We start from the raw sequence: 27,105 nt of genomic DNA on the forward strand, positions 1-27,105 counted from the left end.
TCTGCCTGCCGCAGCCCCCGGCTCGCGCCGTCCTCCCCGTCCCGGCCCCGCTCCGGTTCTGTCTCTCGCCGCCTGTGCCCTTCCGTCCCGGCGCTGCGCAGCGCTTTCCCCGCCGGCCGCCCCCGCAGCCTATGGCCCTGGAAGGCGCCGCTGCCGCCGCCTGTGTTTCTGCTGTAGGTTCCCACATCCCTCTTTAAAAATTCCGCCTAAAAAGAGAAGACGATTTACCAAATCTTTCGGGCCGTTATCTCACGTGAGTACCGGCGCGCCCGGCCCGTCGCGTCCCGTCCCTCCGGTGCCGGCGCGGGCAGGAGACCGCGGGGGGCGGCGAGGCCGTGGGGGATGTCGGCTGCCGTGAGCGCGGAGGGGCCGCCCGCGGGAGCCGCGGCCTCCGCTCGAGCAGAGCGGCCGGGGCGGCGCGGAGCCCCGGGATGGCGACACGAGCCGGCGGCGGCGGCGCGGAGGGGTCAGCGGCGCGCGCTAACATGGCGGCCACCCGTGCGCGGCGCGGGGAGCCGCGGCGCCGGCGGCCGCGCTGGCCGCGGCGAGGGGCTCGGCGCTAACATGGCGCCTCGGCGCCCGGGGCCCCTTGGCCGCCGCCTCGCTCCCCGCCGCCCTTCTGGGGGCCGCGGGAGCCTCGCCCGGAGCCGCGGCGAGCGGCGGCGGCGCCTGGCTCGCCCGCTCCTCAGAGGCCATGTTGTGAGTGCCCATCCGGGGCCTCGCCGCGGTGTCACACGCGGCTCCCCCGGCCCTCACCTGCGCCCGGCCCGGCCAGACGGGCCCTCCGGGCGAGCGAGCGTCGCGGGGCCCGGGCCGCGAGCGCGGCGCCCGCCGCGACCCGGAGCGCCGGTGTCTGACACGAGCGGCGATGACGGAGCAAATCCTGCCGGCGCGGAGCGAGCGGCGGTGTCCGGCGGCCCGGGAGCCCCCTGCCCCGCGCGGCCGCTGCCTTTGTCTGAGGCTCTCCCGTCTCAAGGACACGCGCTTCCCTTCCCCTCCCCTCGCCCGGGCTGTCAGCGTGGCCGCAGCGGCGCCGATGCTGCCGCCTCTCCTGGAAGTCTCCTGTTGAGCCGCAGCCTCCTCGCTTGGCCGCCCTGCCCGGGGCTCGGGCTCTGCTCGGCCACTTGTCAGTCGCACTGGTGGCCTCGGGAGAGGGCAGAGCCCCGCTCGGCTGCCGGCGTGGCGGGGTGTCCCCATTGCGTGCTTGCCGTGGTGGTTCCCTTCCTGGCTCTGAGGTGTCAGCGGAGGAGGAGCCCGTGGCTGGTGTGAGAGCTGTAAGCACAGCGTGGCAGCGGGGGACAGCAGTGCTCCCATGCACGTGTGTCGGGGGGCTGCTCCAGCACAGGAATGCTCCGCATCTGAAATGGTGGAGCTCGTAGCTGGAAAACGCATCCCTTCTGAGTAGCCTAGACTCATGCACGGCCGGAGAAGATGTATTTGTGCTAGGATGGGCCCAGGAGGTGGAAAAGTAAGCAAGCTTAAATCTTTCTAGCCTTTCTGGGGTGTTTTCTGCACTGTGAAAATCCTGCACAGCCGATGTGTGTCAGCTGCCACGAGTGCTGCATTTCAGCCCTCTGCAGCAGTGACGGAGCACGATTCCATTGTGCATCCACGGTGGAGCAGAGCTGCCCCGAGCGGGACTGCGGTGCCTGGTGAGGGGCTCCCTCTCCTGCTTCCCCGAGATGGGGAGCAGCGAGGCTGGGCTTCTCCTGCCCCATCCGCACGGCAGCTGTCGGGCTCTGAGGCTGCTGCACTTGCTCCTCTTCCCAGATACCGGAGAGGCCGCAGCGCTGGGGGGCTGTGAATGAGGGGGATGGGAGGAGGGGTTTGTTCCAGCCTGGACTGGTCCAGTCTAGTTCCTGCCTTCCTGTCTCGGAGTGAACAAAGCTGCAGATGCTGGTGGTGCCATGGCCTCCGAGCTGGGCTCCAGCCTCTCCTCCATCCCTGCCTCCTCCTGGAGGCCCAGCAGGCAGCCCTGCACCCAGGGAGCAGGCTGAGGAGAAGAGCGTTTTGTTGGGTGGTAACGTAGTAATGTGAATGTTTCTCCTGCGGAGACCGTCTTACTCAAGGCAAGAGGTTGGACTTGCCGCACCTTTCAGTGCTGCAGCTTGCCCCGGGCAAGCAACTTCTGCATCTTGGCTAGTCTTGCTGTGCTTATTGCTTTTTAAGAGGCTGCTGCAGGTGTTTGAGGGTAATGCTCAGCTGGATCGCATGACTTAAATGATTCAATTTCTCCAATTAAAGCAGAGACAGGCTGCTCTGGCAGAGAATTAAGCCTGTCCCTTCCTGAAGGGAGACTTAATCATTTAATGGACCAATTTAGGTATGGGATAAGTTCAAAGAGCTGTTGAGCTAGGAGAAAGAGTGCTCTAGATGGGAGATTCCTGGCAGACGGCTCCTCAGGAGAGCAGGCAGACCAGTGCTGTCCCTCAGACCGCTCCTCCAAGAATGTCTTAGCACTGGTCTGGAAAAGAGTTACTGTAACAAGAATAGCTTGGCTTTTCTCCTGGGCTAGAGTGACTGGTGCCTCTGAGTCTGTCAGTTGGTGTAGATGTGAGGTCATTACGCTTGTAGGTTTTCAGGCTTTAGCTCATGAATGTCTTAGCTCTAAACCAAAGGTCCCTTTAGAAGTTGAGAGACGCAGTGGATCATCTTGTCAAAGAAGGTCCATGCTCAGAGTTTTGTGGGCCTGTTGAGGGGTAGAAGGGGCCCATGAGCTGGGAAGGGCCTGGCCTGTACTGCCCCAGCCCTTCTGATAGGGTTTGTCAGGTGAATGCAGTTGTGTTGGCAAAACCCCATGCTGGGGTGACTGCTGGGCTTATCTTCCTCACATGTGTGTCACGCAGGAGAGCAGCAGTTAAACTCAGAGCACCTGCTAGTAGAATATCCTTGCAGGTACATAATGAATAAATAGAGGTGTCACCTGAGATTTAAGACAAAGCTGCCTTGTTGACTAATCTCACAGCTTAAAGCTTGTTATTTAACAAAACACTTGCACCTACTTTAGACAAAGGGGTATTTCATTATGGCCCTTCACTTGGGCATTTAAAAAAAAAACTATTTGCATGAACTTTGAGCATATATTAGATGTATGCTGCTTAAAATGGTAGTTCTGCTTTACAATGGTGGAGCAAACTAGCTCTTTTTTCATTATTTGCTTTACAAAGTGAAATGGTGGATTTAAAAGGCTTAAATCAGACTGTTTTCGTCTCTGAATGTTTAATATTGGCAAACCTGGATGCAAGAAGCAAATAAAGCTGTGTTTTCTGTGCAGCTGTGTAGAATCTTCAGATAAATATTTCACATCCACACATTAAAAAATTCTGAAGTGCTGTTAGACCTTAGCACAGTTTGTACTTTACTATCACTACAGAAAATAATCAGGCTTCATTCCAACTCCAAGGAGGCTGTTCTGCTTGGGAGATGTGAGAATATTTGTGGCAATATTACTGCTGATTTGCGCATCTGACAGCCTCTGAGTTTTGTATCGAAGATTGTGTTTTCCCCCTAGAAGCACTGTTCTTAATGACTTTGCTAGGAAGGTAAATTTGTTTACTGAAAAAAGTTCTTGAGTATAACAGCAATAGCAAATAATGTATTTAGTGACTAAGTTTACAAAAGCAAAGTTGTTGCTTGCTTTTAAAACTGCTCTGTGCATAATCTGAAAATAAGATATCGCTAACTAGCGTTAGTGAAAGGAGAAAGATTAAATGCACTGTGCATATATGTTCATTCTAGCTGACAAGTCTTTATCTGTTTGCTTCAGTTTGAAGCACCAAGGTTTATTATGTTACAGAAGGCGAACTTATATGGCAAGGTCAAAGCAATTGTACTATGGAGTTGCTGTGAAACAGTTGATCTCAAATTGCATTATTTTTGCCTGTAATTCAGTATAGTATAAAGCACGCTTAATAGCAAGTTTAACTGGAAAAATGCACGTCAGTTTGCTTACCTGTGCTTTGGTTTGAAAGATGATCATTTGGGCTCTGTTGCCCAGAAGCCAGGCTCTTACCGTCTCCATGCATAGTCTTGTTTAAATAATGACAGCATTAAAAATTTATTTTTAATATATATTGGTATGCTCTGCACTTTGTGCCAGAGACTGCACTGAATTTATGGACACTTGGTATGTCTTGGGTTATGTGATATGTTTAATTTCATTAAAACCTGACAGGTCCATTTAGAGAACTGTCAGCATGGCTGGCTAGTGTTCGCAGAATATTTTCTGTTCAGTGTAGTGGTTTGTATGGCCCTTGGCCATTATTTAAGTTAACTAGCCTTGTACTTTAAAATGTTCATGTTGTGTTGTGTGTGACAATACTAGGGCCATCTGAAATGTTCTCATCTCTGAAGGCAAACAAATGTTTTTAGTCTTGCTCATCTCCAGACTTGTGTGTTTTTCAGCATCACCATGTAATGCCTAGTTTTCACCTGTGATTTTCTTTTTACCCACATAAGTCTTAATTCACAGCAGAGATGATGGTAAAGGAGTAGGAAGGAGGTTGTGAGGAGGGAGAAATTGCAGTGGGTTTGGAAACCTCTGTGATGGTAGTCAAATGTTGAGATCCTTTGGTAAAGCAGGATCATATAGAGCTCCTTGCTTTTGACCTTGAAAGTCTTCTATTTTGGACTGCAGAAGTTCAGGTAATTCCATGTGCCTAATGTCTGTGCTAGCAGTTCTTCATAAATCTATCTTCGACTGTCTTGAGAATTTGCATTCACTCTTTAAAACTGGGCATTTTATGTATTAACAAACCTTATTAGGGGGATGTTGCATTCCCCCTCAAAAGCATGACTGTATCTTAAAACACTTAAATGCATTTAAAGTTTTTATTTTGTTCTTGTTATAATTCTTCTGGTTTTGTGTCTGTTTTCTCCCACAGGGCAAAATCTCTGATCAGGTTTACAACTATCCAGAGGGCTTAGGAGAAGTGCTTTATAGAGAACAGTTCGACTTCAACGCTGAGCCACCTTGGGAACCTAGCTGATGATAGTAGGGTTCCATCTCCTAACTTGTCCATGTAAGTCTCTCCCCTTCCCATCCTTCTGCACACTTTGGAAAGCATGAGCAGCCTGTGTTTGCCTTCCAGATAAACAAGATAAATGTCTTGGTGGGGATTATCAGGAGTTTGAAACAGTGACATGCGTTAGGTTCTGGCCTTTCACTTGAGGAAGGACTAACTCTTACCTGCCTAATCCTTTTCTCAACAGTTATGTGATTAATTTTAATGGGACTGGAATGTATAAATAAAAGAATTTATTTTTTTGAACTAAGGCTGTTGGCTGCAGAAATACTCAAGTGCAACAACTTTAGAATTCTAAGTCATGAGTTGGCATTGGATTACTTAACCCTGACTGTGTTTTTCTTGGTATTGTTATTTCTTAAGGTATTTTTTTACCGAAATAGTTCAAACTTGCTATTGTAAACAGCAACTACTGCTGATTGTGAAGGGTGTGCCTGCCCAAAGGCCTGTCTCCATTATTTTCTAATTGCTGCCCACTTCCACAAATAGTTGTAGCTGAGCTGCAGCAAAATGCGGGGAGCTGTGTTGGATGGAAGTCATCCACCAATTATAAATGCCCTTAAATTTTAAATGGCAGTTAGGAAAGAAAAACAAAGCTCGTGATAACTGAAAAGAAATGAATGCTCATAGCTGATCTTAAAGAGCTCAGACTCTGGAATGCGTGTGGTTATCCTGTTCTGTTAACATAAAACAATTGCTTTATGTGGTTTTAACAATAGTCTTAAGCTAATTTGTAACATCTGAGTTGAGCCAATTTTATATGGTATGACTCTTTCCCAGTGTAGCTGAAGATATTTTGTTGTGTTGGTTTACTGTGTATAATTAGAGACCTCTTTAATGTAAAATGTTAAAATGAGAATGATTAGTGTATCTAAATCAGCCAGACATGCTTGAAACACCCCAAAGAGTTTACGTGTCGGTTATGTTAGTATGTCTCCTCATCAGGTGCTTAATGTAGATTGGTCTGTCTTCTGAAAACATTGCAGAAAGGAAAGCATGGTTTATCCTGACTTCTGACTTTATCTGCAGAGATGATTTTCTTTTGGCTTTGTTTGAAATGGGCTGGAATTAACCAAACATACCTAGGTCTGTGCAGATGACTGGTCTATTCAGATGAATATGGCAAGCACTGGAAGTTATCTGAATGTTTCTGGTATTTTGTAGGTTACGTGTGAGTTTTTTGAGGAAGAGGCACAAGAAAAATGTTTCTCTTGGAGTTTCTGCTACATTCTGTATGGGGGTGGAACAATTTGCATGATATGTGAACAGGAATAAAGTAAACTATGAAAAAGGGCAGAAGTTAGGAAGAAGGAGTAAAGGTAGCATAAGTTCTTAAGCTACTTTGAATTGTAATTTTAAAGTGTTTTGAAATGCTGGCTTTTATACCTCAGTGTTGAGAAGCTTGTTTTGGTACTTGGTTTTTGGTGCTTGTTTTTGGTACTTTCACTGAGGTTGTTCTTAACGGTAAAGTAAGTTACAGTAAGTAACTTACAACAGTTACAGTAAGTGACTTACTGTACAGAAATAGAAGTAGCCCATTGTGGTGGTGGTGGATCTAGCAGCAATAGGCAAATGTTAGCCACTAAGTTTGTGTTTCGGAGTGCTGAAGCACAGCTAAATGTCTCAGATGCATCTAAGTTGTGCCTTAGCCAGCTGATTGGTAGCTTGAGTCCTTTTCAACTTGTAAAGGGGCTTAAGGGGAAAAGGTCAAATGAACATTTAAATATAATTAATCTTATGTTCACAGGGCATTCAAATAAGCCTGTGTCTGAAAGTACTTAGATTCTTCTTAAATTTTCTTCCTTTTTATTCTCTCCCTTCCATTTTTCAATGCACTTTGCTAGCCAAGGAAGAAGTTCTTGGAATTTAATTCTGTTTTTACTCCTCAAGCTGTGATTTCCTGAGAACTTTTGTCTGAATGGGATGAATGGGCAGTGACAGAACAGGGCTAGGGGGAGGGTGGGCAATATTGACTAAAATGAGGGTAGGATATGGAAGTAACTTTGTAGTATCACAGGAGAGAAATGTTAGCATGTATACTTCTGGGATACCATGTACTCCTGAGAGCACTCATTTTTAAGCTTGGAATACATTATTCAAAGTAGATAAGGTGGCAAACTTCAAGAAAATGAAATAGATTTTGAGAGAATGGGGCTTACAGGAGGAAGTGTCCAATATTCTCTTTAACCACCATCTTTCTTGTTCTTCCCCAGAAGAAAAGTGTTTATATGGATCAGCTAATCACATGCCATAGTCCTGAGAACAGTAGGAAGCACCAAGTAGCATAAACATTCTGCTGCTGTGCCCTGTATAGTTTTGTAATGAGGGGCAGTTGGGGGTATGCAAAATGACTCAGTGTAAATAAAAATACTTTCCTTGGCATTTCTGAGTTGTTCATGGTGGCATTCAAGTAAGAGTAAGGATATAAGGTGGTAAAACTGTATCTTTAAATATTTTAAAGGATGCTTCTAGTATAAATCAGCATTTCCTGTGCTCAAAGTGGAGAACTGTTCCTAATTCTTTAGTATATTTGCTTCAGTGTTAATGACAAAGTGCTATTTTTCATCTTATTCCTGAAGAACCATTATAGTAAGGAATGTGAGATGAATATATTCTACTTTGGCATTTCTGCATCAGCATAATTGTTAATCTCATAAATTATTTATTTTGTGCAATAAGACAGAATAGTTGAAAGGCATCATAGGAGTCTGCCTGGTCTGCAGAGACTGTTTGTGGTGGGGGAGGTGGAGGTTCTCCCTCCACCCCCCAAGTCACAGTGTAGTTCTGGAAGTGTAGAGAAAAATAAACCCTCTCCTCATGGTTACTTGTGTATGACAAGTATGTGTTCAGTTGCTTCCCAATATTTTAATTTGCTTGTATTCCAGATGTTTGCATTGCAGTGTTTACATATTTAAACTTTAAGATAAAGCTCTTAATCTGAGAAGTCATTGTACTAAACCATTAAGAGCCTGGGGATGTAATGCTTGCTTCAAAGAAAGCAATTGCATGCCTATGTAGAAGTCTCATACCACTTGACAGCTTTTGTTGCCCTAAAATGTGTCCCGGAGCACTGTGCAGACTGATGTTAACCACATTTTTTCAAATCATGACTTGCAGTAAGTCAGCATTCCCAGCAAGAACTGAACTTTATCCTGTCATAACTTCTGCCTCTTCCTGTAGACTTTTAAAATAAATTGTAAACTACTCTCGTGATTTCCTTTTGTGTATTTGATTTTTCACAAATATTTTTGCTGCTCCCCTTCTAATATGTGTGGGGGAGACAGAATAAGACATTTTCTTGAGTCACTCTGATATGAACAAATGTTCCTTTAAAGCCTTAATATCCCAACATTTTCTGATACTACTGTAGTGGTACTAGAGGTTTATTTTTCCTTGTCAAATATTCTTCCTATCTTGCTCTAGAGATGTCCCTTTTTTTTTTTTTTTTTTTTTTTTTTTTTCCTTCTCCCCAGAGTAAGAGAAATTGGAAAGGAGTGAGCTGTGACTCTGAGGAAAAAAGTTGGTAGGCTAATGCCACCTTTTTACTAGATTAACTCTAAAAAATTACATGTCACAGACAGGCTTGGAAAAGTGGTTACACTCACTTGTTTCTGGTTTCTCACAAGCTGTTAAAGCTGTACTTAGTACTGGTTCCTTTTTGCCCCTGCCTCTGGAGCACAAGATGCTTTTTGACTGGCGAATTCTGAAAGCACATACCTGTCTGAGAAGTGACTTTCATCAAAGCTGACAAGGAACTCTTAACTGTGTGATTAATTTTTGCAGCTTTTTGAATTTGATGTGATAAGTTGAGTAAATCAGAAATATCTTTACCATTATTTCATAGAAGGGATGCTCAACTGGAATGAACATACATTTCTGCTTTGGAGCAGAAATGAGTATCTCTTAAATCTCTGCCTGTAAGCCTTGTGTTCAGTTTTGTTTTGAGGGTGTTGGTGGTGAAGAAGCCTCTGTCCTCCCATGATTTATTTAAACCCATTCTTCCCCTTTTATGTTAAGGAAGATCCTAAGTGTTCTTCAACACTTTAAGGAGTGTTTTTCTATGATCTAGCTGAAAATTGGACTCAATTATTAACTCTGACAGTCTTTATTTTTAAAGAGTATTACCAAATTAGCCTGAATCCACTCCTGTGCAGGTTACTTACCTAAATAAGATGCTTGAGGACAGTGAAAGCCAGTGGTTTAGGCCAAGGCTCTCCATGTGCCATGAGGCCCCAGTTAGCAGTTAGTGTGTGGGGTACATGGGTGCCTGTAGAGTCCAAAGTCTGTGCAGCTGGTGCCACTGAGTGTATTAAAGCAGGGTAGATCTGTGCTTCCTCCCAGAAGGGAGATGTGGGTACGTCCAGGGGGAGAGTTTCTCAACCATCTGCATTCCTGAGTGCCTGGGAAGTGTCACAGGGCTCTGAGCAACCAACAAGGGTTGGGGAATTCTGAAAATCAAAATAAAGCATCTGCTGTGCTACTAGAGATGGTGCAGATAAACATAGTGTTGTCTCCCCTCATTTTCTTAAAGAAAAATTAAAAGCTAGTTTAGTACACTTGTATACGCAGGGTTCCTTAAAATACTTTAGTTTTGTCTGCTGACTGCTTAGCAGGTTTGTACGAATGTCAGGAAATTGTCAATTTAGGATGAGAAACAGAATTTGTCCAACACTTTGACCTAATGTGAAGAAGCTGGGATATGAGGTTTGTCAGCCCAGTTATTATATACATTCAGTTCAGAAAGAGTGGGGAGAGGCAATGAGGAACTGAGAACACAAACATGGATCTTGTACAACATTACCATGTCAAAATGTGACTAATGAATTTGTTAGTGTTTTTTTCTAAAAATTATAAGACAGGTTAGATGTGTAGTAGAAAAGATGTTATAGATGCAAGAGGAAGCACTTGTTTGCCTCCCCCTGCTTTTTTTTCTGACTTGGTTTTAAGGAACTTGGGTTATGAATGGGTAGCTTCATCCCCTGGTCTGATTAATCTGCTGGAAACCAAAGTCCTTTTGCTGTGCCGCTACTCTCCAGGTGTTATTTTTCTTGTAATGGGACAACAAAAAAATCCATTTTTCTATGAAAAAAGTTTCATGTTTTTATTATCCCACCAGTAAGTTCCTGAGGATGGATAAAGTACTTTTAAATCTAGTTGAGCATTAAGCTGACTTAAATCCCAATATTAAAAAAAAAGATGCCTGAAGAACCAGTTTACTGCCACCATTTTATCTATATTTATAGCTTTCTCTATTGCTTTTCAGTGTTTGTATAGTCCAAAAATTTCTCAGACTTTTAGTGTTGATGCCAGGTTTTCTTTACCAAAAAGTTTTACTACTACTTTTCTCAGATACCACAGATATTCTACTTCTTGTGGAAGTGAATGTGTTAAGTTTTGTGCAAGTTTGTTAGGAAATACCTGTTCATAGTGTGACAGTATCTATGCAAACATGACTGTAGGTTTCTTGTTCCTTTCATTGACTCAAAGCCAAATTTAGTTTACAGGTTTTTTTAAAGGAGCAATTTTAACTGTCATTCACTCACCTAAATTGAGATGTGACTGTAAAGATACTTCCCTATTTTTTTTTTTCAGTTTCTACCCGCTAGCCATTGTTTTTATAATCTGAATTTACTCATCACATTGTCAGGATTTATCTTATTCTTTCATAATTGTTTTGTATCTCTGGGTTCATTTAAATAAGCATATGACTCACTCCCTGCTTGAGACAAGTATGCTGGGTAAGAAGCAACTTGCCTTTAGCATTAGTTATTTTGAATGTAGCTGGGAATGCTCTGCTGCTGTCACCTGCCAGGAAATGTTTCTTTTGAGAAAATCATAGGTGGCGTAGTCGGAATGACTTGTGCTAAAAGCATGCAAAGCTGTGCTGGCTGTTTCTCCATTTCCAGTTACAATGGCAAGAAAATGGTAAAACTGCTCCTTAGTTATCTCTGGCAGTATGCAAGTAGCTTTTTCATATCATCCATGTTGACCAAAGTTATGTGGTGAACTGTGGTGGTTTGTTTGCTTGTTTTTGTGTTTGTTTGCAGCCTAGGAGGTAGAGGAAGAAATGACAGAGCTACTATCATGGCCTTGTGGTCATTTGAAGCTAAAATTATCTCAGCTTTTCAAATTTCTTAGTGAACCTGAGCTCACCTGAAGCGTTTCTGGTTCCTATTGGCCCTTATAACCAGAAACATGTTTTATTATTTTAAAGCTGAGAGTCCTTAGCAAACACTCAGGTTTTAATAAGTGTCAAGCAGCTTCTGTCCAAATATTTTGAAAATGTCTAGCATGATCACAAAGAGGCCAGCCAGTTTTTGTCTTGTTTGCCATGAAGATGGGAGGCTTAAGCATTAAAAATGAAGTATGATCAGGCAATTATTGTGAACTCTAAGTGGCTTTCAAGAAAGCTCTAAGGGAATGTGAACTGAATTGTTTTGTTCATCAAGTAAAACTGGTAGTTATGTAATCAGCTGTTGGTAGTTCCCTGCTGTGCATTTTTTTTTGAAACTAGCTTTTCATCTGTGTTCTAAGTCTTTCCTAGTGTTTTCTGTTTTTGGATCTTGCTGATTCAAACTTTATTTTTGTAAAACTATCTGTTTGACAGTAAACATTTGAAGATGAGATGCAAGTGAAGATAGACTTATTTTTTTAATACTGAGATTACCTGCCACCTGTAAATTACTGCTAGCTAGAAGTTTCTATGTTCCCCTGTAAGTGGAGGTTTTTCAAGTATGGTAGGTAGGTTTATGAACAGAAATGTTTAGTGAGTTTAATATTTACAGGCAACAGTTATAAACAAGTACCATCTAAACAGTATTTTGAGTAATATGCATAAGTTCTACCCAGTTTAGTGGATATTCAGTGTGTGATTCTTCCCAAGAACAGCCTTGTATCAGTGCTTTGTGGCTCATCTTTAAGTTTAGTGGCAGATTTACAGTGTGTGTCTTCCATCTTATTGAATTCAGTAAAATGGCACTATTATCACTGGCGAATAGAGGAAGTAGAGTAAAACCCTTTTTTTGTTCTGTTCATGGTGCATCTAATGTGGGAAGCTCTTATAATCTAAGTAGTCCAATGGATTGCCTCGTGCTCTTGCCTCCATTGAGTCATGTTTTCTTTGTACAGTTTGTTGCATAATTTAAGGACCCGGATCTAAGGCTTGGAAGCCCATCCCTTGTGTTTCTTGGTTTATGACTGTCGGCTTTGTGGAAAACGGCTGAGATGAAAGGATTTCTGGAGGATGCAAATTACTCCATTGGCCTGTTGGATGAAGGAGCAACGCTTGCAGATATTATTGACAACTGTATTTATGAACATACTCATGTAAGTTTCTAAATTTTACAAGTTATTGGTTAGTTCTCTTAAGTCCTCAAACTAGGTCGAGGTGTTTAGCACTGAGCTGACAGCAACAGAGGAACAGTCAGCTAAAACTCTTTAAACTAGATTTGTGTTCCCATTTTTCTTGTTTGTCTTGGGCTGAGTTTTGGTTGGGGAAATTTGGGCAACAATTGTTACCTCCCTGAGCATGGCTAGGAGGAAAATATTGCTAATGTGTTTAAAAACAGGTTCCCGTCTCATTCCTTGAAGAATGTTTATTGTCAATGGCCTTTAGACCAGGAATTTGAAATTTGGCAAGCTGGTAGTGTGCTGAGTTCAACACTTCTTTTCCTGAAAATGTGCCTAAGTTGAGACAAATTTGTATGCTCAGCCAGTTTAAAGCCATGTTTGAAACCTCTACAGTCAGTCAGGCTCATAGGTTGTGAGTCTTCCCATACGCCTTGTCCATGTTAGAAATGTGAGTAGGAGGAATGAGGACATAATGTCAGGTGCTGCTCCTTTCTCCCAAGAAAATGAACTGGTCTAAGAGTTAGTGAGGTTTAACTATCCCCTTGGAAAAAAGATACTTGAAGAATTCTGTGTACACAAAAATAGGTTTTATTGAGTTAGGACTCACTGCTTTTAGGAGGCTGGAAGATGTAGCCTGTTTTATAGACAGTTAGAAGAAGAACTTGATAAAAATGAATGTTAAGCAAGTCCTGTATCCTTAAATATGCAATACCTATGAGCTGCTCGCTTTACCCTATGGTTTGTCAGAACTAGTGTTAGATGCAAGTGCTCAGCTCTAGTACAGCAAGTAGGTAAATCCCGTGGCCTTCTGCAGTCAAGTATAGGATTCCCAAATCCTGATTCCTAATATTCTTTTTCTGTCTAGCAAATAAATAGGTAAACTACTGGCAACATGTCATGTCTCCAACCACTGGCTGGCTCACAGAGGATAGCTGCCTCCTGCTGCTTTCATTTACTCCTTTAGCTCAAGGGGTAGAGGCCTGTGCCATGGATCTAAAGCTCCAGATCCCATTCCTGCTGGTGACCCGTACAGGGGGTCAGTATGCTTCCACCCGATGGAATTTCTATTTGTGTTTTTTAAACGGAAATAGAGACATTGTGTACTATAAGCCACAACTGAATTTTGTATCTGAAAGTCAAATGCTAGCATTAACATCTGATGTACAGCCTTAATTCAGATTGGTCATATGTTGTGTGATGGTCTCTAGTTGGTGTACAGAAGGTCATTCACTTACAGGAATGTTATTGAATGCACATTATGAACAAAAATCTGTTTGGCTCCTGGTGAACCACATCCACAACTTAATATTGAGCAAAGCTATGGAACAAATGCCCAAGGGGAGACTGTTACAGTTCCCATAAAACTATACATTATATAAAGATTATGTACTTGACTCTGCAACCTTAGTATTTTGAATTTAGTTCTTTAAATTGTTCAACCTTTGAGCTTCATAAAATGTGGAGAATGGTCTCAATGCTTGACTTCATCAGTTGAAATATTTTACTGAAAATTTGTTCAATAAATATCACAAGCTAGGTGTTGAAACAGTGATTTGCATTAGATTTTCTTGTATAATTCACAGATTATTTTGAGATTGGAAACTTTCATGTGAGTCTTCTTCCTCTGAAGAACTGCAGACTACTTTTTTAAAAAAAAAAAAAGTTACAAATCTCCTCCAACTTCTCTGCTTTTTAGATGCAATTGATATTTGGCATTTAAATGTTTTGCCCTGGAATCTCAGAATATTGTCTAAATAATATTTAAAATCACTTTGAGAAGTGGTAGGTATTCCGTGATGTAAAGCTAGTTCAAATTGTTAGGTAAAAAACAATGCACAAGTGAACTGTCAAACCTAAAAAATTAATATCAGGACAGAGAATACATAATCCTTTGATTTCACCCTGTAGGTTGTTTGTCTTGACAGCAAGCCCACAATTTCAGGTATTTTATTTTCGGAACTTTATTTTTTAGACTGGCAAAAGAGCATTTTATGTTGGTGATCTTGGAAAGCTGGTGAAGAAAAACACACAATGGCAGAATGTGATGGCACCAATAAAACCATTTTACCCTGTAAAATGCAATTCTACTCCAGGTGTACTTGAAATTCTGGGAACTCTTGGAATTGGATTTGCATGTTCCAATAAAGTAAGTGTTTTTTTATGTATCTACGTGCCTCACTTCCCTTCCACCTGCTCAGTCTTTTAATATTAAGTGCTATGTTAATTAAAACTGTAAATTCATAAGTAACTAGCTAGTACAAATTCATATGTCCTAGAAGCAGCAGATTATGGGCTGTTTTCTGTAGTACTAGAATACCTTTAATACCAGATCAGTTAAGACAGTGCTCCTGAATGTGTCTGAAGCCCTACTGTGGTCCTGTCTTTCAGTCTGAAATGGTATTGGTACAAGACTTGGGCATTTCTCCTGAAAACATCATCTATACAAGTCCTTGCAAGCAAGCTTCTCAGATCAAGTATGCAGCAAAGACTGGGATAAACATCATGACCTGCGATAATGATATTGAGCTGAAGAAAATTGCACGTAGCCATCCAAATGCCAAGTAAGTGTCATTTTGTGCTTTTTACATGTTGGGAATTTGTCTGCAATCATGGGTTGTTTTGGTTGCAAGAGGTATGGCTTCTTTAATGCAGTTCACATACCTATTTTTCTTCCTCTTGCTTCTTTTGAAGATAGCTTTTGTGCAAGATTATTCCCAGCTGAGTTGCCACTTTTCCATATGATATTAAGTCCCCCTTTTTTGGAGGGAAATCTTTTTGAATTGGCAGCATGGGTCTTGACACATAGATTTGAGGTTCTGGCAGCTAGATTTCAAAATTTTGACATCTTGTCCTCTTCAGGTGCATCTTCATTCTGTTTTTTGACCTCAGTATTTTTTCAGGATATTCTCTCGCCTTTAATGGCTTCAGACAATATTTGGGCAGAAACTGTCAGCTGCTGAGCACTAAATGGGTCCCATCTAGGGCTTTTATGTGCTATAGGGTTCAAGATGTGCCTGCAGATACTTCTTTTATGACAGTGAGGAAATTTGGCTCCGGTTCCTGTTTGAGCCTGGGCCAACACTGACACTTTCTGTAGAGAATTAAAGCTGGTGTGTTAGCCCTTAAATATAAGGAATCTATTGCTACCAATTGTACCTGTACAGGATGAAAATTATTTAGCTTAATAGGTGTTTCATTAAGCATAATCTTCCTCAGATATGAGGGTTATGGGTAACATCTGTAAGAAATGCAGGAGTCTCAGAAGTGAATGTTAAGTGTTTGATGACTACTGAAGTGTAGCTTCCATGCAAACTTTGGGGGCCCTGAGAGAAGAATTGCTTGACATCCTTACCAAAGCCCTTGGTTCTAGCATCACATCTTCTCATAAAGCTGCAGCTGCAGTTACAGAATTGGGAAGATGGTACAAAACTGAGTATTTGGGAGATGGCTAGTTGTAGGTCACTGAGTACTGCCTCAGCATTTCATGCTGCTGTGACAAATGATAACAGTGCTTTGCATACTGGAGAGCAGTACTTCCTGTGCAAAGACTGTAGTCTGTACAGGTCTTGTTACTAGTGATTTATGAGCTAATTAACTACATTATCAAAACACAAGGGTGATTAAAATTGCCCAGGTGCTTAGTGACATTGGTGAAGCTGTTGAGCAAGTGCAAGGTACTAGCACTGTGCAGGAATGCCAGGGCTGGGGAGGGATGCCCTTGGCTTGTACAGCCCTTCCCTGGGATGAGTGAGCAGCACAGCCAGAGGCTGCCTCTGCCGGTGTTCTGCTGCATGCATCACTTCTTTGGGATCCCTTGGCTTCGAGCAGGGACTGTTCAGATACCTGTGATGGATCCCAAATATCTCTTGGGGGGGTAAAGATTTCTTTTTTCAGACTGTGCAATCTAAGTAATTATGCTTCTAAGCAGAGACTATTTTCCCAGTTTTAGGCTTCCTTGACTGAATTATTTCCTAGCATAAGGAGCTCTAGAGAAAAAAAAAATACAATTCAGGAAGACATGAGTAAGAACCAGTGTTTTGTGGAGTGTCTCCTTAGTGCTTTTCCACTCTTACCACACACATTATCTGAGATGCCCATATAGCCACTTGACTGAAGACAGCTGGGCTATGGGCAGTTGAGGGATGTGTCTGACAGTGGAACAAGAATAAAGAATGTAAAGGACAACATGGCCTTTTCTATTCTGGTCTCTTTCTTTCTGTAAATTAAAAGATATGTTCAAGGAAATCAGCACCAAAACGGGTTTTCAGAAGTTAGTGGCCTCTTTTAGAAGGTGTTCTATTATCCAGAGTAAGAAGTTAGGATGCAGGTTTTTCTTGAAGCAAAAAGACTTGAAAGCAATAAGCCAGAACTCAGGACTTGAAATAAGCTAGAGGAAAACTGCCTGTCCTTTAAGGATCACAGTTTGATACTTGAGAAAGTTTCTAGTTAGAGGATGAGAAATTAAATTTTTGCAAAGGAAATGCACTTGGGCATCTACCCTTTCTAGGAGAAATGGGGATCAGGGTGCTGGTGAAAAGTTTACTTTTTTTCACTCATTACTGCATTCTCATTCAGGTCACACAAATTTTATTTGATACTAAAGTAACAGCTGCAATGTGTCTTTCTCTCCCCTTTGACATAGTTTCAAAAAGTCAGTGCCTTTATTTGGCTGGGTTCTTCCTGTGATAAGGTACAGCTAGGTTGTCTTTATGAATGACTCTAGCTGGTTTAGCAGAAGAAATCCTGCTTAGGAAATTGTAGTTTTGCTACACCTAATTTTCTTTTTAAAGTTTTGCACCAAATTCTTTCAGATAGATCTCTAGTATTCTAGAATTGATGTTCATGTTTTTGGAAGCTTTAACTCAAGTGGTTCTAAATCTTTTAGAAAGGAGGGGCATATGAGGAAAGCAGCACTTACAACTTCACTTCCTGTTCTTAAATGACTTGCCTGGTAAAGGTAACAAGCTCAGGGGTTCCTGAAATCTCTGATGGAGGAATGGTTACTTAAAGAATAAAAAAAAAACTTAGACAACACAAAAAAATCCTGAACACACTAAATGCATAAATTGTCCTCTGCCTGCTCTGACTAAGAAGAATCAGCAGAAGACTCCCAGAAGTCAGAATAACACTACTTGTATAGTGGCTTTCACTGGATCAATCTCTCAATCTATACTGCTGCTATGAAAATAGTTTAAAATAGGACATCTTTTGTCTAATCTGAGGTTATAGACAATAGCACTGTGGGTTTTACTTTTAAAAGTGTTCTAAAGTGTTTAAAGGAATTTAGTATAACAGACTCAGAATATATAATCTAGTATAATTTTCCAAATGCTTTACAAAATATGATTTGATCCCCTGTACTAGGGAAACTCAAACTGCCCTCTAACTTCCTGGCTTTCCACAAGTGGTATAGATCAAAACCAACAAGGTTTTCTAGGTACCATATGAGGGACAAGTTAGGGACTTTGCTCTTTACAAAATACCTTTTTGAAGGCATCCTGAGACATTCGGAAGGGACTCGGAGTTCATGGTAGCTGTTGGGACATTGTATTTTGTACTGACTAAGCTCCATTTGCTGCATACTTCAATTCCTTCACTTTTCAGGTGCAGCACAACTGCTTCTTTCTTGCTCCATCTCAGTTCATTGTAATGTGCTGTATGTAGTCTACACGTATATGATACAACTTACATTTAGTGAGCTATAAGGCTAATTAAGTTATCTTAGGGAGAAAAGGGAAGCTAGTGATTTTTTTCTTAGGGGGCACAACAGTTCATATTTCTTTTTTGTGCGGGGAAGGGAGTGTTGGGTGTTGCTCTGCGATAAGAAACTGTCAGCAGCTGACAGTGCTGTTAGCCAGACCTGCCCAGGCTTAGGCTTTGACCTAGGAAGTTCTCACTGCCTGATAAAATTAAGAGCTGATATTCACTGCATCTGTTCCAACTGAATCCTGCAGTTCCTTCACCCTGAAGGAAAGCAAAGAGATGCCACCCATCCCTGTGGAAAACTGAGAGGGAGATGGAGGGATGTAGCCAAGGTTTACTCTGTATGTGTTAAACTGCTCTTCTCCAGATGTGTTAACCAGCTCTGTCCCATGCCTAGCTTGGTGACAAAGGAGGGCAGAGATGGTAAAAGCCCTGACAGTCATGGGTGGCTTTATGAGAAAGTGTACTTATTAGAAGGTAACATTCTCTTTCATTACAGCATTCAGCAGACTCTTGCTGCTACAAAAGTCTTAGTTGCTGCATTTCGAAATCCCTTATCCTTGTTGGCTCCATGTTTTAGCCCCTAATTGCTAGTTTTTTCTCTGTACAGGATTGTTTTTACTAGGTTCACTTGAGTCATCCATCGATGGAGCTGGAGTAATGGCAACATAATCAACTACTTCTGACAGTCTTCAGGCTTCACATGTGCTGCTGATGTAAACCAACTGCCCCATCATCTTCCCCTTCTCTTAGGCTCTTACTGCACATTGCCACAGAAGACATTACTGCTGATGAGGAGATGAATATGAAGTTTGGTACCACGCTGAAGAACTGTAGGCACCTCATGGAATGTGCTAAGGAGTTTGGAATCCAAATAGTTGGTGTTAAGTGAGTAGCGTTATTGTTCTCCTGGCTGAAATGATTGTCTGAAGTGCTCAAGAGCTGCAGCTGAGAAGCTTTTTCTTAAGAGAAGTTGAGAAGATTTTAGATCATGCCAGTTTAGGCTTGCAAAGCATATAATATGAAACAAAGTAATTACATTAAAACAATTCAAGAGTGTAATCTTTCTGTTGTGATAAAAAGGCAAGCGTATCTATTAACAGCAATAAATGGATGAACAAATAAAATGCTAGTGTAGAATAGGATAGCTTGGGCAGATGTTAAACAAGACAAACATCGGATACAATTCTCAGAATAGTTTTGTCATTCAGAAATATTGCCCCTAAATATGATCAATGACTTTGACTTGCTGCTGGCAGAAATTAATCCTAATCTTCTGAGCTTCCAAATCTGTGATATTTTAATTTGAAGGTAGATATGCAAAATTTCATTGTATGGAGTGAAAATGCATGCTCAAGTCCTGGTTCTCTCTGATTTTAGATACTAAGACCTGACATGCCCTTTAATGTTTTAAGAGAGCAATCAAACAAGAAAAATGAGTGGGCCATCTACCAAACAAACATGTAAAATGAATATCAGATTAAGGAATTAAAACAGTGGGTTTTAAATCTACTTGCAATTTTTATATTAAAAAGTGTTAGTCACTACAAATGACAAATGTGTTCAAAAAAATTTGACACTAAATTATGTATTCAGTCTGACCTAACTCTAACCATTGCTTTTGTGCACTTTAAACAAAATTCAAACTTGAGTAAATATAAGCTTAAAAACTAAATGTAGCTCAGTATTTGCCTCAATGCCCTTCCTGAAAATGCATGAATGGATTGGACAGTTTAGTGGGTGGGTAGGGTATGTACATGGTGCATCCAGAACCAGTGGACCTTGCCAGTCTCCAGAGTGAATGGGAATGTTGATGCTTTTTCTAGTGCACATGTTAAACTCGCATCATTTTGATGCTGGAAGACTGAAAGGTTCAGTAAACTTCTCATGCCTAAAGATTAGGGTATTGCAAGCCACTGCTAGCATTAAAAGTAAGACAGGCTTTGTGTGTATAAATACAGTGGGGTAGAAGGCAATTTGGTGTCCTTTATGCAGTTTACTATACATCATGCAGAGTTATCTTTTGCAACTTGGGAATAAAGTACTTTTCCCCGACTACTGTGGGTAGAGAAACAGTTTGCTTGGTCTGAAAACTGAGGTTCTGCATATTAACTGCATCTTTATTTCTTTCAGATTTCACATTTCAAGCACTTGCAAGGACCTGCAAACGTACATTCATGCTATATCTGATGCTCGGTGTGTGTTTGACATGGCTGTAAGTAGATATGTGCAAGAAAAGTACAAATCTTCTCCTTAATCAGGCCAATAAGCCAAGTGCATTATTTCTAAAATAAGTTATATTAATGTAGGAAACATCATCTAGTAATTGGCCAAATATTCCTTGAAATGTGTGGCAGAGGCAGAACAGTTTGTCATTCTGGACAAAGACATGAACAAACTTCCAGAAAAGGCAATGAACACTGTCCCACTGATGGCAGTAGTGTAGTGTGCAAGTAGCTATAAAGCAGCAAACTGACAGGCACCCTAGGGAAAATGCCTTGATAAGGTCAAGCAGAAAAGAGATTTGCCAAGAAGACCTACTTCTAATAAAGAATAGAACTAAACACTTGTGTTCTAATAAGTTTTCACTTCCAAATGAAAAACTTACTTTTTACTTCTGCTAAAAGTCTTTTGCTTTGGAAATTGAAGTCTCAATCCTACAAATACACAACTCTGTTGCATTAAAATGTTAAGTATTTGTATCTTGGTGTTTCAAGTTAATATTTCTATTGACATAAACATGTGACAAGTTATTTCTTACAAGTCTGTTCTTTACTGAAGTTCATACATTAGCTGCTTATACATGATGAGCAATACAACTAAGTTCTCTCACTTGTGCAAATGCATCCCAGCAGTTCCTAGTTACATAAATGTTCTGCAAAAGACCTACTTTTAGGACTTTACAAATGGGTCTAAACTTTCCTCTGCCATGATGCACTACCCTGCAAATATTGCTCAAGTATAATAAATACAAGATGGGAGCTGAGACTGCAGTAGGACTTTTACAGCAAGTTTGTGTAATCAGCCTCTAATATCCCAGTACCATTACTGTTAGGTTTAATACTATTTGCTGATGTAATTCCATCACCATACTATCCTTTTCTGCATATATGCAGAAGTGTAAATATATGGAAAATGACCACAGTAAGGAGCAACAAATAATATTTTTAAGAGTTGCATTTGTATGTGTACTTAAGTTCTGCTTGTGCATTTTAGGAAGAATTTGGCTTTAAGATGAACATACTGGATATTGGTGGGGGCTTCACAGGTTCCGAGCTTCAGCTGGAAGAGGTAAGCAGAAACATTTTTGTGAACTTCTACTTAACCTCTGAATTCTAGCTAACATTAGTAGGTAAAACCTATTTTAAATTCCACAATATAGACTGCAAATGCATATGATCCAAATGGTTTTATATTCTGCAGCAGGGTAGTGCAGTGTTGTCTTGGGGATTGTTTCTTTCAATACTCTCTCTGTTGGATGAGTATTGACTCAAGTTATAGTCACAGGCTAAATTACTGCTGCTAATGTGGCTTTAGCTAATAACTTTTTTTGCAGACTGTGTAGTTAGGGCCATGATTCGTTAGTATGTTTTGGTTCATGAACCATATTGCTGTTGTACTGGCATTCTTGGTACTTTAGAACTGAAGATAAAAAATTCTGCCCTATGGCTTATTTGGTTAGCCTTAAATAAAACACTTATGACTAGTCTGGCATAAAGTGCATCTTTAGGATGCAATAGTACATAACTTAGGCTATTAACAAACTTTCCAAGGGTAGGACAGTGATTGTTTCTACAAAGTTGCTGGTGAATTAGAAACAGTTTTTGTTAATTTGTTCTGTTACTGGTCTAAATTACTTACATTACTGTTAAGCCAAATAATTCCTTCAAGGTTAAGACTTGAAAAATTCAGTGATAATCAATATTGAATTCACCCTGTTTCCAGTCTGAAATGATTCAGAATTGATAAACTCTTTCCTTGGCCTTGTGGTTTGATACACAACTTTATAGCATGTGCTGGGTTAGGAAAGCTTGGAAATTGCTTGCCTGACCTTGAGTGTACCACAACTTGAGATCTGCTTGGAAGCTGGTACTCATGGTATTCGGTTTTTGGGGTTTAACTGAATGTTCTCTTTTCAGCCTGTTGTAAATTTTAGGCTCTGATAAGGGCACTTCTCAAAGATCAGAGGAGTAGAATGAGCCTTGCAGGTTGCTTACTAGAGCTGTGTATTGCTGACTGGAAATTAGTGATGGACAAAATGTCTGCCAAACATCTATTTCAAGAAATACATACATTAAAGCAGAAGTCTAACCAGATTCCAATTTTCTAGGTTAATCATGTCATCAGGCCACTGCTGGATGTCTACTTTCCTAAGGAATCTGGTGTTAATGTGATCGCAGAGCCCGGTTGTTACTATGTTTCATCTGCATTTACGTTGGCAGTTAACATCATTGCAAAGAAAACTGAATGTGATAAACTTCTTCCTTCTGGAGGTGAGTGCTGTGTAAGTACTTTGACGTGCTTGCATGCACACTTGTTTTAGGATGGGCTAGCTTGCCTTCGTATATATTTACAACTCAAGCACAGAGTACATATTAATACACCTTTGGGATTTTAACCATGCATTATCTGTATCTTTTTCCTTTGGCATGTGGTTTAAGGAAACTTTATAGAAGGATTATATTGAACATAGAACAGAACAGGACTAGTCTGTTCTTAGTAGTGATAGTTTCTGAAAACGTGGCATCTAAATTTAATGATGCATCTAAACTGATAATCAGATCTTGTTCTGTTCATAATTCCAGTATAAATCACATTTCAGTGCATGTGACACCTTTTCAGGAGAAAGCTGTTGAATCCATTTAGAAGATTGCAAAAGGATTATTTACTTCAAAACAAAGTAAACAATGCATGTTGTCTTTTCCTTTCCAGTGGAGCAAGCCAGGGATGATGAACCAGTATTTACCTATTACATAAATGATGGTGTTTATGGTTCTTTTGCAAGTAAATTGTCTGAGAAACTGAATACTACTCCGGAGGTTCACAAGGTGAGTCCTTAGGTATTTTTTTCAGAAATGAGCTGAACAATTATTTTTATGTATATCTGTTTTCATTAATGTTTGAATTACTTGGGTTATTTTCATGTAGAAATACAAGGAAGATGAGCCTCTGTTCACAAGCAGCCTTTGGGGTCCATCCTGTGATGAGCTTGATCAAATTGTGGAAAACTGTCTTCTTCCCGAGCTGAGTGTTGGAGATTGGCTGATCTTTGCTAACATGGGTTCCGGTACCTTAGGTGAACAGTCCACCTTCAATGACTATCAGCGGCCACTGATTTACTACATGATGTCTTTCAGTGACTGGTAAGAAAACTGTTAATGGCAAGATTGTTTTTCCTGCCCCTCTACTCAGCCCCGGTGAGGCTGCATCTGGAGTACTGTGTCCAGTTCTGGGCTCCACAGGACAAGAGGGATGTGGAGCTGCTGGAGAGAGTCCAGCGCAGGCCCACAAGGATGATCAGGGGCCTGGAACATCTGCCCTATGAGGAGAGGCTGAGGGAGCTGGGCCTGTTCAGCCTGGAGAAGAGAAGGCTGAGAGGGGACCTGAGCAGAGTCTAGAAGTACCTCAAGGGAGGCAGTGAGGAAGATGGGGCCGGCCTCTTTTCACTGGTGGCCACTGACAGAACTAGAGGAAAAGGCCACAAACTGAAGCACCAGAAGTTCCACAGGAGCTTAAGGAAAAATTTCTTGACAGTGAGGGTGCCAGAGCACTGGAACAGGCTGCCCAGAGAGGTTGTGGAGTCTCCTTCTCTGGAGATCTTCAAACCCGCTTGGACGCAGTCCTGTGCCACGTGCTCTAGGTGACCCTGCGTGTGCAGGGGGTTGGACTAGATGATCTCTAGAGGTCCCTTCCAACCTTAAGCATTCTGTGATTCCCTGGAGAAGGCATGTGCAGCCAAGTAAAAATTAAATCTATGATGATAAATACAGGAAAATGTGGGTGTTTCCACTTAAAGTGGATGCTAGGCAGAACTTTTGTTTTGTGGCTGCTATGCTCTGACTTCACTGACATTAAAATGAGTTGTGATAGAGTGCCTAATTTTGGGCTGACGGATACTTTCCCCAGAGTTGTACTCTTGTTCTAATGGTACTGGCTGTTGCTGTTTCCTCATACCAGCTTGTAGCTTGCAGCATTGTAACTGGCATCATGGTTGCAGGCAGGAAAGGTAGTGACACTGTTGCAGTTTGTGTGACAGTTGAGTAGCCCAGTCTGCTCCCTAAGTAGCAGATGCCCTAAGCCTCCTCTCAAGGATCACAGCTCCTGTCTGTCTAATTTGGGTATAGTCGATTCTCTTGATGCTTGAACTTAAGGCCACCCTACTATAGGGAGCTGTAAACTTCAAATGCCAAGTTCATCACTAGTTTCTAATGTTAAATTATCTACGAAGACCTTTTTCCCCTCTTGATTATAACTCTTGCCCTTTCTGCTGCAGGGATGAGATGCAAGATGCTGGAATTGCTTCAGACACATTGATGAAGAATTTCTTCTTTGTGCCTTTGTGCATTCAGCTGGGCTCAGAAGACCGCTTTTCCACTGCAGCTTAAACAGGCATTAACGCTTCATTTTAGACCTGCAGTTGCAAGTCTGTAGTTTGTCTGGTCAACATTCCAATGTGGAAGAAATGGAACAATCTTGAGTTCAATTCACTCTTGTCAAAACTTGAAAAAAAAAATAGTAATAGCTAATTGGGACCAGGCAAAACCAGCTACAGCTACAATTCACTGGGGTGTGTGGGGAGGGTTAGATAACGGCATCCAAATTTCAACTTAACAGTTTGTTCAACCCCTGAGCGTTTAAATATGCAACAAAATGGATGACTTAGTGGAGATGGAAACCCATCACTTGGGTTCTTCAACAGTTTACATACAAGTACAGTTTTTATACTAAGGATTCCTGTTAGAAAAGTCTTGTAAAGTTATTGTCTTTCGCCCAGATATATCAAATGTCAGTGGGAGACCAGTGTGACTTCATTAGGTGTTTAGTGTATTTAGAATGTGTAAATTTGTGCTTTGAACTGTAGTTTAATAAATGTAAAATTGCATCATAGTATTTGTTGTATTTGACCCTTGATGTACCCCTTGTATGGTTGCAATAAAACTTTGTGTAGATTTTACTGTTTTTCAGGATAACTTGGCAAGGGGCTAGGCAGAAGAGGTATAAAGTAGATGTATACATGATTGTTTTAAGAAGCCTTCTTTTGTCTAGCCCATTACTTCAGTTTTTAGTAGAGCATTAAGTCATGAATAATTTAAGTAAATTAGACTTGATAAACTTGTGTTAAGGACAGGTAAGTTCCTGGAAGGTTGAAATGCAGTTTGTAGTATTTCTTAAAGTATTCCCTTAGTTTACAAGCTCTAACACTAAAAGCAGCAAGCCTGCAGTAGATGGAGATGTGCCCAGAAGAGGTAGTCCTTAGCATGCATGTAGTGACCCCATTGCAGCATGGGTTAGTGCCGCTCTGCTGGTTGTTGCAGAACCTTTAGCTCTCTTTTTGTTCTTCCTTTAGTGGGGTTTATTGAAGAGTCAACTTCAGCTAATTCTGCCTAGTGCAAACTCACAGCAGAAGGGCTATGTGTCTTCAGAAACCTCGGTGCTCTCTTTCATTGCACTTCAAGTGTACCAACCAAGTAAAGGTAAAGCACACTACCAGAAGCGTCTACTCCAACTGCACCAACAACTTGGCTGAAACTGCTCAGTGGATTTGCTTGTTCATTTTATTGGAGCCTCTTAATTTCTTCTAGGTCCTCCTCTTGTTTTCTCATTTTAACTTAATCTCCCCCAACTTGAAAACTTGGGGGACTTTCAGGATTTTGAAGTGATGTATTAAGTTCTGGATCCTGTAATCAAAGGGGGCTTATTTATATTTAAGTGGAATTTCTACCTCTTGGTTGCCAGTGTATCTTACATAAGTGCCAACTGGTAGGGAATCTTAACTTTGGTTCCAAAAGGCAAAAACTTCATAAAACTTGATGTACCTTTACTCAAAGTGAGAAAGATCATCATGGAATAAGCTTTTTAATTTGAATTTGACTACTGACAACTTGTCAGACTTATAGGCCAGCCTAAGTAGTGATTTATGTTTGCAAGAAATATTTTTTCATTGGAATTAAATTGGGGAAACAACAGGGAAAGGGAGTAATGAAGGAAATGTGGTGTTTGGAATCTAGTTATTGGCCATCCCTCTGCTTTGGAAAGTCGCACACTTAAGTCTACCGGTTAAAGTCTTCTCTAGATTCTACAAGACATTGAACTGCACAGTTTGACTACAAAATATCACTACAGTTGCCTAAGAACTTAACAGGATGATGTTGTGCAGTCTGAAGGAGAGGTATTTTATGTTATTTACAAGTCAGCAGGGGAAAAATCCTTTACAAATGATATAGTAGTCACAACAAAATTGTCCATTGTACTTGAAGACAAGTTTGCCATTAAAACCAACCTGAAGTTTGAACACAGTATGTATTTCAGTTTGATTTGCTATAAGTGTTACTATTTGTCTATATTGTGTTTGCAATTCAAAAATTAATTGAAAATATAGAAATAACTGATTTTATGTAGTGCATTGAATTGTAATGTAGCTTTGTTATGCTCAATACACACCTGCAACTAACTCTTCTGAGGATGCTGCTCTTGCAGACCTTTTGGTATGCACAGCTATAACAGCATTGGCTGGAACTTCTTGGCAATTGATATCTGCAAGCAGTGTTTTGGGATATAATCCACTAATCTACTTGCGTGTGAAGTACATCCCCCATATGGTTCTTCAGTCCATGCATACCCTTTGCAAGGAGAACCTAGGGCTGTAACTTGAGACAGTTCATGTTACTAAAACTCAAGAATGGGAGCAAGTGGCCCCATTTCTCCCTGTGCCAAAGCAGCTACTCTGCTGACCTGTATTGCCTTGGGATCCAGTGCTGGGTATTTTGTCACTTCAGATATATCCCCCATTTTTGTTGTTGCTGCTTTA

General features: G+C 41.2%; 1 protein-coding gene across 2 annotated transcripts; it reads left to right on the plus strand.

The window, feature by feature from the left end:
• On the plus strand, window positions 1-25,184 carry AZIN1 (antizyme inhibitor 1). Of its 2 annotated transcripts, XM_088533626.1 has the most exons (12): window positions 1-253; window positions 4,884-5,021; window positions 12,153-12,350; window positions 14,347-14,520; window positions 14,763-14,935; window positions 18,831-18,965; window positions 20,211-20,292; window positions 21,294-21,368; window positions 22,408-22,570; window positions 23,010-23,125; window positions 23,226-23,440; window positions 24,571-25,184. In XM_088533626.1, the coding sequence occupies exons 3-12, from the start codon at window positions 12,249-12,251 to the stop codon at window positions 24,680-24,682; spliced, it is 1,347 nt and encodes a 448-aa protein (XP_088389752.1). In that variant the 5' UTR covers window positions 1-253; window positions 4,884-5,021; window positions 12,153-12,248; the 3' UTR covers window positions 24,683-25,184. The 2 variants fall into 2 exon arrangements, with proteins under 2 accessions (XP_088389752.1, XP_088389753.1); XM_088533627.1 differs by lacking the exons at window positions 1-253; window positions 4,884-5,021 and adding an exon at window positions 13,240-13,410 and having other exon boundaries at window positions 12,295-12,350.
• Window positions 25,185-27,105: the final 1,921 nt, after the last annotated feature.

The sequence above is a fragment of the Tinamus guttatus genome, unplaced genomic scaffold (genome assembly GCF_059628265.1).
Source record: "Tinamus guttatus ecotype Peru unplaced genomic scaffold, ASM5962826v1 Tinamus_guttatus_pri_ptg000510l, whole genome shotgun sequence".
NCBI classification, from domain to species: Eukaryota; Metazoa; Chordata; class Aves; order Tinamiformes; family Tinamidae; genus Tinamus; species Tinamus guttatus.